The 12031-nt window shown below is 39.6% G+C and overlaps 1 protein-coding gene across 1 annotated transcript in view; it reads right to left on the minus strand.

Moving 5' to 3' along the window:
• Positions 1-4893: 4893 nt before the first annotated feature.
• The window catches only part of LOC118735187 (neurogenic protein big brain), a gene marked incomplete in the record, with an annotated part of 346282 nt that continues 339144 nt past the window's right edge, over positions 4894-12031 (minus strand). Inside the window, 1 exon segment of the mRNA XM_036464829.1 lies at positions 4894-7814. Within this exon segment, the coding sequence (XP_036320722.1) occupies positions 6471-7814 (1344 nt within the window).

The following is a 12031-nucleotide window of genomic DNA, read 5'->3' on the forward strand; positions in this document are numbered from 1 at the left end:
TTTCTTTTCGGTTTAGATTTTAAACCAAATTTTCTATATATGAAACCTAGAAACTAGGATTAAAACATTTTGGGTTGATTTTTAAATCACGAACTTTTTGGACTAAAATTTAAACCACAATATATTAAAAATTGCTTAAAACTATTGACTGGTTTAAAAAGTAGACTATAAAAGACAAATTTTTGACCGTGTACAAAAAATTTATTTTGGGTGGGACGAAGTTCGCCGGGTCTGCTAATTTGTTATAAAAGTAGACTTATTGTATGTTCAGTGCACCACTCAATTTATGTTATAAAAGTAAACCTATCGTGTGCTCAATGCACCACCCAAAAATAGACTGAACTTAACAATTCAATATTCCTACCAACTAACTTCTCCTCTGTCCTCTTTATCAAGCAGCGTGCAAAAGGTTGAAATGAGAGTTGTACAGATCAACCAAAATCATTATGAAGCAGCACAGCAGCTACTGATGCATACAGTATACGAGGAGAAGATAGATGTGGCGATAATTTGCGAGCAGTACAAAAAACCTAGACGTCGGAAACTGGGTCTCTGATCATGGGAACAAAGCTGCCATATGGGCCTGTGGGGCAACTCTCTCCAAGACAAACCGCTCCTTGAGAAAAGCTACTATACGCGGGCGAAGATCCGTGGAATCAATTTCTACAGTTGCTATATTCCGCCGAGTGTAACACAAGTAGACTATGAAAGGATCCTGGATAATCTAGTTCAAGAAACCCGAACTACAACGCCAAATGTGTTAGCAGGTGACTTCAATGCGTGGGCCAAGGAATGGGCCTGCAGCTATACAAATAGGTGGGGTGATGCTTTGCTTAAGGCGTTCTCCTTGCTAGACGCGGTGTTACTCAATACCGGCGGAAGGAATACGTTCGAGAAAAACGGTCGCGGATCAATAATTGACATAGCGTTCGCCAGCAAGTTGGCGGGTGTGCGACTTTTACACACATAGCGACCACCTTGCTATTATGATGGAAATCCGCAAGCATGCGCAGATTATAGGGAGCCTGCACAAAACACAGACGAAAGGGTGGAGGGTGGAAACACTAGATGAGGAAATCTTCAGACTCATGCTAGACGGGAACCCGGACAGCTCGGATGACGTGGACCGGCAAGCCAGCATCCTGGCGAAATACGTAAGCAAAGCCTGCGATGCCGCCATGTGCAGGAAAAGACAAAATACTGCAAGAAAGCCCGCATACTGGTGGAATGAGGAGATTAATACACTAAGAAGCGAATGTCATAAAGCAAGACGACTCTCCCAAAGAAGCCAGGGTACGGCAGAGCATGCAAGACTACGAGAATGCTTCAAGAGAAAACGCAAGGAGTTTAAAAAAGCGATCAAAAGAAGCAAGTCAATAAGCTTCAAAGAACTTTGTGAAAAGGTGGATGAGAACCCGTGGGGTGACGCGTACAAAATAGTCATGAAAAAGGTCAGAGGTGGTAGAGGTCAAGCACCAACCTGCCCTGTCCTCCTAGAGAAGGTGGTAAAAACGCTTTTCCCAGAGCAAGAACAGCAACCAAGTATGGTGACACCCGCTGTAGTGGAAGCAGTTCAAATCGACGAAGCGGAGGTAATCATGGCGGCGGAGAGGTTCGGTAACGCAAAGGCGCCTGGACTTGATGGTATCCCGAACAAGGCGCTTAAGATCGCTATTAAACATAACCCGAAGATTTTCGCTGAGCTTATACGCGGTGCATGAATGAAGAAGTATTTCCGAAAGTATGGAAGAAGCAACGCCTGTTCCTACTTCAGAAGCCGAATAAACCGGCGGGTGAGCCGAATGCGTACCGGCCACTTTGCATGATCGACACGATGGCGAAAATACTGGAGAGGCTGATTTGCACACGTCTGGAACATCACCTAGAAGGTGAGACGCCTGGCTTGTCTGAAAATCAATTTGGCTTTAGGAAACATCGTTCCACCATAGACACAATTGGAAAATTGACGGGCACTGCGGGCAAGGCCATAGAGGGCGCCAGATGGATATATGGCGATAAGAAATATTGAGCTGTTGTCACATTTGATGTACAAAATGCTTTCAACTCGGCATACTGGCCACACATTATGAGAGCATTGGAGGCGAAGGAAACACCGGCCTATCTACTGCGCATAATAAATAGCTACCTGTCTGACAGACTGCTATTGTACGACACGGACGAAGGTCCCAAACACTACGTTGTGACGGGCGGAGTGCCACAAGGCTCCGTATTAGGCCCATTATTATGGAATGTGCTGTACGATGGGGTATTACACCTCCCACTGCCAAAGGAAGGAGGGTATTGCGGACGATATTGCCGTGACGATCGTTGCGAAAGAAATTTCCCGGATTAATGAGACGCATACAGAAAAGCCTGTAAGGCGGCTGCAGTGACAGCGGCTTTAGCGAGAATCATGGCAAACATCGGTGGCCCTAGTCAGAGTAGCAGAGCGCTCCTGGCTAAAGTAAGCCAGTCAGTAATGATGTAGGCGGCGCCTATATGGGAACAGCCCTGCGTCAAAAAACATATGCCAAGAAGGTGAAATCAGTTTTTAGGCTAAGCGCTATTAGAGTTGCCTGCGCTTTCAGAACAGTGTCGCATGAAGCGGTTGGTATTATATCCGGCATTATGCCGCCGGACATAATGGCCTCGGAGCTAGGCAGAGTCTACAGTAGAACAAAAAGCAGGAATAGGCCACTAACGGCTGACGAACGCAAAGAGGAGAGACAAATGAGCCTCGACGAGTGGCAAACACAATGGGACGCGGCAAGAAAAGGAAGATGGACGTATAGGCTCATCAAGAACGTGCAAGCCTGGGTCCAGAGAAGACACGGAGAGACAGACTTTTACCTGACGCAATTTCTGACAGGACATGGCTGTTTCAGGGAGTACCTCCTCAGATTTGGTCACGACGATGCGACAGAGTGCTCCTTCTGAAACAGTGTCGGTGAAAGCGTAGAGCATATCTTTTTCTCCTGTTCGAGATATGTAGCTGAAATAACAACCATAGAGAGGCTAATAGAAGAAAGGATGACACCCGATAACTTTGTGAGCCACATGCTGAAATCGAAACAGGTGTGGGCTCAGATGAAGGAACGGTCCGCAGTAGCGCTTCAGGAGTTAAGAAAGAAAGAGTGTCAGCGGAGATGTGCAGATGCGCAAGTGATGAATAACTCTGTACGGAATGTGTGAAGAGCCTTCCTGGCCTAGCTTAGCCCTGCGAAGAAATGCCTAACGGCGGTCCCGCAGGGCCAAATACAAGCTACAGAAGTCGGAGTTAAGGGTTTAGTACGTAGGCGTACTGTTTCGCAAGTCCAGTATAGTAAGAAAATACTGTCTGTGCGCGGTCCCGAATGAGGTGTACCTTTAGCGAGCAGTATGAATCGTGCATGCCGTCCATGGTTGGCGGTATCTATGTAAGATTCCCCCTTCGAAACAAAAAAAAACAAAAAACCAACTAACTTCTTAGCCTACCCAATTATGCTTATGTTGCAGTTCCCATGCTTTTGTATTTCCCAATCGATCGGTTGCGCGTGTAGGCCGATATTGCCTACCTTGCAATTCTCACGCTTTCGCTGGTTGTGTTTGCCCAACGTGATCGCGCTGTTGCACGTGTGCTGCATCAGCAAAAGTTCTGCGGTAAACCCTCCCCTATTCTGGAACCCGAATTTTCGTAATTCGTAGCTACGTTACGAAAAACGAAAAATCGACATGCTGCAACACTTGCGGAAACCTGTGCAGCATTGGCAGCTATCAGTCGTTTTTCGAAGACAGCTGTATGAAGGAAAACAAAGTGGAAAGGAATTAACAAAACATTAATCAAGTGCTTATTTATTGTAAAATTTTTTGATTTTACATATTTTGAAGGAAACGATGGATTCTATTCCATTTGCAGTTATAGCAGCAGAGTAAGAGCGCGCCATGGAAGTGAATTCATAAAGATATACAGGGCTGTCGGGCATAGTAACCATGGACGCATCTATGTCAGCTTCTGGTTTAATTGTTCAACCACAACTTCCTATGCCTGAAGAATTGGTTCTCAATACAAGCCATTGAAAATATGCACTTTGTTGGGTCCACCACCTGTTGCGCTTGCTTCTGCCTTCGGACGCGCTTAGGGATTATAACCCTCACTAAGTATAATTCTCCTTTCTGTGTTGCCGGAGAAGTGAGGGAATCCACATGTCAAAGGCATACAACATTTCTTGTGCATATAACTCCGGCTACGCCATCCACAGTATTTTTGCGCAGAACCCACATCGAAATTTACAAAAAAGTGCATAGTGCAAACCGAATTTATTATAAAACTATTGCTCTGAAATTTGAAAGATTTATTTTAAATTAAAGTTTAATTTGTATGTAAAAGTAGATTCGGGTTATGCGTTTGGACACAACAACCGAAAATCATTGTACAAATAACTAAACCGAACCCAAGTTTCTCGATAAGGGCAAGAAAGATTTTTTTTGTTCATTTATATAAAGGAGTTGGTAAAAATATACGTATATACGAAATGCAAATTTATCTGTTTAAATGAACGCCATTAATACTTCCTGCAAACACACATCGATTTACATCTTTTATCTCGCCTCCGACACAGAATTGTTTTCGTACAAAATTACGCAAAAAAGCTTACTCGTTCGTTGTTAGGCATGCCATTGTTACGAATTTCGAAAGTTCGAAAATACGATTCGGATTGCAGCATACTATTTCTTCGATTCGTAGCAAAATCCGAATACGAAAGAGTTGCAGAATAGGGGTGCCTACGTGGAGTAATGATGTCACGGGTCTGGCAACGTGAGCAAAGAGTGATCCATTAGGTAGCGTTAAGTCAACTTGTATAATCAATGACTTTTTAAAGAATTGAATTATTGATAAAAATTACATAATATTGCTTCGTTTATTTTTTCAAAATATAGTTTTTATTTATGTGTTTAAATAATACTACGATCTTGATTTTTAACTTGATTCATAACTAAATCAGTAATTATGTTCGCTTAAGTGCCCGCATCGAGGTACTTAAGCGGGTTTTACTGTACTTTTTTTTTGTATCATGGGTAATACTATGTTCAGATTTCCACTGCATTTAAGGCAATTAAGTGTTAAATTGAATTACTGACTGTAATTTTCACAATCACCCAATTCAGTTTGCACAATTATCATTTGACAACTGAACATGTTTTTGTTTGAAACTTTTTTCACATGTATGTATGTAAGTATCGAAATATTTAAAAAAATTCATATTTGAAAGAATTTCGCTAGATCATATAATAAATAGTACACATTAGAACTCTTTCAGTCAAGCGAGTTTTGATTGTAGACTGGGCTCGAATCGTAACATCCGTTCACGGATCGAAAACCATACGAAAGAAAATTACGTGATACGGTCAGTCGTATAAGCAGAATGGGGTAAAGAGTACGTTCACGTATGTCATAATCTGAAAAATGTGTCTTTACGTGACGAGTACTACGATATCGTATGTGACGATTCAAGCCCTGGTTTTTTAAAAGCCAGTTTTGCAGTTTGTTCAAAGTTTACGGAGAATGGAGCTAGTGCTTATTGCAAAATTAGAGCAATACGCAGCCGAAGATCATTGTGGGAGTTGGTATATAAAAATGTACATCCCATGGGCTGTCTTCACTTAATTTTTCGTTTTGTTTTTGATTTTGTCCTTTTGATTCTCTATTTTCATGAAATTTGGTTTTCTATTTGAACATACTTTTCTTTTCTCACTGAATATGCCTGGCAAATCTGACTCCATTTAGATGTAATTAGGTGTTAATTGCACAATTAAATAATCCAGTTTTTGTATGGTAAATTGAGCTTAATTGCTTGGATTCCTTAATTACGCATATAAGGTGAACATAAAAACATAATAAACGGCTTACCACACAAAAACAATTTCGAGTGTGATTTTATAGAGTGAACAAAAACTTTAGAATGAATAAAATTTAATTCCGACTTCCATCTTAACTCTACGACGAATCAATGCGAAATGGGAGTCGTCAACCCATCCAGAAGTTGGTATCAATACGAGTTTAGACCGATTTCTTTTCGTTAATCCCAGTATTTAATAGTTTGTTTCATGGGTTGTCATAAAACTGCAATGAAAATGGTAATTTTAGCCGAAAGACATTCGTATCGAGAGGTGGAACATAAAAATTTTGGTATCATGAAGGAAGACCACTTAAACAAATTTTAATAGCTCAAGTTTGTACGTATTGGCTTTTTTGTGTATATGTATATCATCAGTTCGTTGCCTTTATAATCAAATCTAGATCAGTTCATGAAATGATGCGTTATGTCGAATACATAAATAATTCTTTGCCTTGCTAATTTTCTCTTTACAATTTATGTACATAAAAGTATACAGACGTTTTGATTTATTTTAATGTTCGGAAAGCGTTTTTTGGTTTATAAACTTTCGTTCAGACAATCACTCGGTATTCACGGGCACCATCAGCGCCATCTTCAATTGCTTCGCATCGGTAACATGCCATAGTATGGCTGGTGAGATGTTTGATGTTGTTGTACTAAAATCTGTTGTTGTTGTTGCGATTGTTGCTGCTGCTGCTGTTGCTGTGACTGCTGTTGTGATGTCTGTTGGGCCGGGGTTGCTGATAGCAGGGATTGATTCGAACTCGTCGAGTATGTGACCATACCGGTTGTGATCTGTGGCGGCTGTGACACCACAACTGGTGCAGTTACTTTGCGCTCTGACTGCGTGCGCATGGGTGGCGCACCAACTTGGGAATGATTTGATGGAATTGGTGGTGGTGGTGCGTACATAAGTATCGGTTCGCCGCCGGTTTGGTTACGGGCAGGAGGTGTGACTGCTGATCCGTGGTAGGATCCGTAGGAGCTGTCATCCGACTGCGCCGATTGGCCACGATTACGGTGCATTGTCATGCCGTATGCCGATTCTGGTCGACGATCATATTTGAGATTACCATCGTGTGGATTAGGATTGTGACGAGTTCCGTATACGGGCTGAAAGCCTTGTTGGCCTTCCTGACTAGTGGGCTGCAGTCGATGATGAGTAGGTTGCTGTGCAGGTTGATGTTGATGAAGTTGTTGCTGTTGCTGCTGTTGATGGTGGTGATGAGGTTGTTGTTGCGAATGTTGTTGTTGTTGCTGTGATTGTCTCGTTGATCCCCTTATGCCGTAAATGCTCTCTGAACGCTGCTGCAACTGATTCTGTACGTTTTGATTTTGCAGATTAGATGATTGAGCCTGTGTTTGCGCTTGTGTCCCTCGCATGCCGTACAAGCTTTGAGCCGGTACTAAGGGACCTGGACGAGGAACGATATCGCGATTTATTGCTGCGTTACTCTTTGCATAAACTGACTGTGAGCGATTTAAATTGGTGCGGGTAAGCGTAGGTGACCGGCAATATAGGGAGCGAGTACCTCCGTATAATGGTTCTGGTTGGTCGAGTTTATTTAGTGGAGGGGCTGTATATAAGTTCTGACAGTAGTTACCACCAGTAGGAATGGTGCCAGCGTTGCTTGCGATTGTTGATTTGGTATTTGTTTGACCGCGGAGGTATGTGCCATGTGAATATTTAGCAGGCATGTGGGGCTTTTCAACATCCACATCATAGTTCATATCGTCCTCGGAATGAATAGAGAATGAGTCACTATCTACATTTGATTTATGTGCTCGTGAATTTCGACGCAAACTGAAGACATACTCATAAACCAAACCTGATGAAATACCGCCGACAAGCGGACCGAACCAGTAAACCCAGTGATTATCCCATTTATTTAAAACAAAAGATGGACCCAACGAACGAGCAGGGTTTAAATATGGCATCTGAAAACATAAGACAACATAATCAATCATCAAAAAGGTATTTATTCATAGATGAAAAAAAACGCTTGGTTAGGAACTCGACTTTAATAGATAACTAAATGAAGAACTACACTGTAAAGAAGGAAGCGAAAGTGACTAAATGAACCGTATGCATAAAAACTAAGCAATTGCTCTTTCTTAAACCTTAAACTTATATTTATTTGAACAAATCGAGTAAAACGTCTGAAATTTTAAGAAAAGCATTTGTTTAGGTTTTATGCATACGGCCCAATGTTTATTAAAGGCTATTACTATGTATGTATGTATGTGTATGTAGATATTTATTTCTATATAGACGGTGATACTGCAAAACCTTCTATGACAACTATTACCTTTGGTGCTTAAATGATCTGTCACCTGTAACTTATCGCTTCTGCTTGTCGCTCATCTTCATCAGCCAAAGTCAGATAGTTCTGCCATTAGTTTATGGGAGTATAACGACTCAAAGATGCATTCCGGTCCAGGCAACAGACTAGACTAGACTTTGCAATATTACTGACGACATATAAAATATATCTTCCATAAATTTAAAATTAAAGCATTATAAGAGCAAATTAAAAAATCACATCACCAACCAGCGTTGCCAGGTTGACGTTTTTAACGCCATTTGGTCGTTTTTTGTATCCTGCTGACGTTTGGACGTTTTTTGTGTAAAAAATTACGTTTTTTAACTTCCCAGGAATTTTTTTCTCTTACTAAATCTTGTAAGTAAAACTGTTTTTGAATTATTTTCTTAATAAATCTTTACAAGCTTTGTGTTTTGCAGCAACTTCTTCAAAAGATATTTATTCGTTGGACACAGATGACTTTAATATGATGCATACCAACCGTACGCGCAGTTTTTTTTTTGATTCTTGGACCGTGTTCAAAGGCTGGTTGTGTAGATACTTGAGGTTAGGAGGCTTATTGTAATGTTTGCAATTGCACATTAAAAGCCAAATCAGGAAGAGCTGTTCTCTTGCAACATGCACGCTCGCAAAAGCATCAAAAAAGCTGTAGCAGCATAAAAAGTCAGAAAAAAGTAGGCGACTTTTTTAAGACTTCATTGAAAATGTAATGAACGCAAAAAAGGCTGAAATATTGCTCTGCTCCTTCTTAACAGAACGTAATTTAGCATTTTCGACAGCCGACCCCCTTACCAAGTGTCTACAAGAAAAAAAAATTATTAAACATCAACGCGATTATTTAGCCCCTCTAAAACTGCACGTTATTGCCCTGAAATTTAATGGGCTATCAAACTGCATACTCAAAAACATTCTAAAAAATCTAAATAAAAAGTTGAAAATCTAGCTGAAGCTTTGCAGATTTTTTATAATTTTTGCACAAAGTTTGAAATGTGGATTTATATTTTGTTTGTTATATAATAAGCTTTTATGGAAAAATAATAAACATTAAATAAACAAAAGAGAAACAGCCAAAATCGATCAAAATGGTGATGACTTAATCAGCTGTATGTATAAAATGATTTTTTTTATTAACGATCTCAAACCAGTTTACAATGAATTTTAAATGTGCAATGATATTTTAATATACCTTACTTACACATGTACCTTTGTATACAATAAAAGTTTAATAAGAACAATTTTATGTACATTCATTTGAATAAGACGTTTTTGGGTAGGAAATGACGTTTTTTCAGACCAAGAGAGACGTTTTCTCATGCTTAAGGCCTGGCAACACTGTCTCCAACACAGTTTGATTTCTGAACCACAGTACTGCGGTCACTTACCCCATCCGCTTAACTATCTTAGTTTTTACCACGTTTTTATCATTTCAGGATCTTGTTTGTCCAGACATACAATATTCAAAAACTAGTCTAGACATCTACCTTGGCGAAAGTAGTTAAATATTTATCAGCCACATTACGCAATACGCCCAAAAATATGCACTACGCTTTAGCGGAACCGCACGATACGCCATTTCTTTAAATTAAATTAATTGCGGCTTTATGTACGTATGTACATGCAGTGATTGCATTTGCTACTTCATAGCAGCAGTAGCTACTAAACTCCTGCGTAATTCCATTTAAACGGCCTAACAAGACATCCGATCGCCGCGCAAATACTTTCCCTCCTTTACTCTCATCGTTAGGGTCAAGTGTGAGTAAGCATAAACCAGTTTCTGCAAGCGTACCTAAACTACCGATCAATAGCAAGACGCGTAGAGTATTTACTTTGCCTTCCGCAACTACTGCGAGTAAAAGGTGTTTGACAGTAGAGTACTCTACTGGTAGTACTTGAGTATTTTCGAAGAAAACATACATTTGTGGTATCTGAATAAAACTAAGGACAGGAATCTAGTGGAGCGATGAAGAGAGCGACGAGCAAAACGTACTTTCAACTAAAATGCTGATATACATACCTAAGTACATATGTATGTATGTGCATAGATATCTACATATGTGCATAGATACATACATATGTGCATAGATACATACCCTGCAAGAACAGTGACCATCATTTGACAAATCATTTGACTGGCAAGGCTGATAGAGATTTCTGTCACTGGCTACCTACAAGTTTCTATCACATTCTAAACGGCAGTGTGAAAAATCTGATGTAAACATTTGTGTACATATGATCTTCCGTCTTCCTCCAACTTATGGCCTTATATATTGGTCTCTTTTTAACCAACGCAAAATTTGCAAATGTGTTAGTAAGATAAATGAGAATGTGTTAGTTTCCATCACACAATTCTTTTAGGGTATGTAAGTGTCCGCATACATTTTTTCTCGTCACTTGCTCTGTCGCTTCACTGCAGCAAAACCAAGTTGTGAGGAAAACCCTGACGATATGCGTACAATTGAAACCATGCGTTTGAAGATAGCGCGAATTGATATGGAAATTTCAATTTCATATTAAATATATTTATGTATGCATGCGCATATGTAAAAATGTAGTTTCGATTTAAAAAAATCGGATAAAGTTTTTCTTTCGCCATTCATACACCTCTAATTTTAGTATTTATTAAAAAAACTCAATGAAATTCAAAAACTATCTCTTGCATTTGGTTTTACTCAATACCGATTTGAGCTGTCGCACAGTTATCAAAAAAAAATAAATAATTTAAAAAAAACTTTTTAATATACAACGCTTTTATAAATGGACTAAAAAGTAGAAAATAATACTTCTCAGTCCTATAGAATTTGTTTTGATAACTTTTGATTTTGAAATTTTAGCAAAAGTCATTATAAACAATCTATGAAATTGAAAATGAAAAGCGTGGAGCGCATGCAATACAAAGCATTCGATTTAATTGACAATAGTCAAACTACATAACGTAGACCTAAAATTTCTACAGCGAAAGTAAAACTTTGAAATCGATTTTAAGCGTTCGTTATTCATATACCCACATACATACATTCATATATTACTTTTCATATCAATTCAAGTGTATTACATGCGCCCCACGCTTTTCATTTTCAATTTCATAGATTGTTTATAATAACTTTTGCTAAAATTTCAAAATCAAAAGTTATCAAAACAAATTTTATGGGACTGAGAAGTATTATTTTCTACTTTTTAGTCCATTTATAAAAGCGTTGTATATTAAAAAGTTTTTTTTATATTATTTATTTTCTACTTTTTGGTCCTGTCTGAATAAAATTTTGCGATAGATATTAAAATAATTCAACGATATTAATAGAAAGGTGCACACACATGCATTTACATATGTATGTACATACAAACGAGCACCAATTAATTTTATTTAAAGAAATGGCGTGTCGTCTATTTCCGCTGTAGCAAACGTAGTACATAGGGCGACATCTAGATGTCATCTACCTCGCCCTATTCACTACAGCTGTCGCCCTATGCACTATGCTTTTTTATAGGAACTTTTCAAAGCTTTGCTTTGGTGTCGGACACACAACATTGAAATTTTCTGGATCCAAGTTGATGCAAGTTGATAAAAGCGTTGTAAAATGGAGCCCCGGTTTCGGTAGGACTCAAAGTAGAGCCCGCGCTATAACGCCGGCGACTCAACGAGCGGTCAAGGCGGTTAAAAACCGCTGGGTGCAGAACACACCCCAGGCAGCCCCTGGAAAGGTCACCCAAAAATAATCCCGCCGGTCAGAACAGTGTCCCCGTATCGGGATATGGATCGACCGATGTAGTACCTACACCAACACACTCGCGAGCCAAAACAACCGCCGATATGCGTGTATAAACCCTCCTCAA

This window comes from Rhagoletis pomonella, unplaced genomic scaffold, assembly GCF_013731165.1.
Source record: "Rhagoletis pomonella isolate Grant_MI unplaced genomic scaffold, Rhpom_1.0 Rhpom_scaffold_00003, whole genome shotgun sequence".
In the NCBI taxonomy this organism is placed as follows: domain Eukaryota; kingdom Metazoa; phylum Arthropoda; class Insecta; order Diptera; family Tephritidae; genus Rhagoletis; species Rhagoletis pomonella.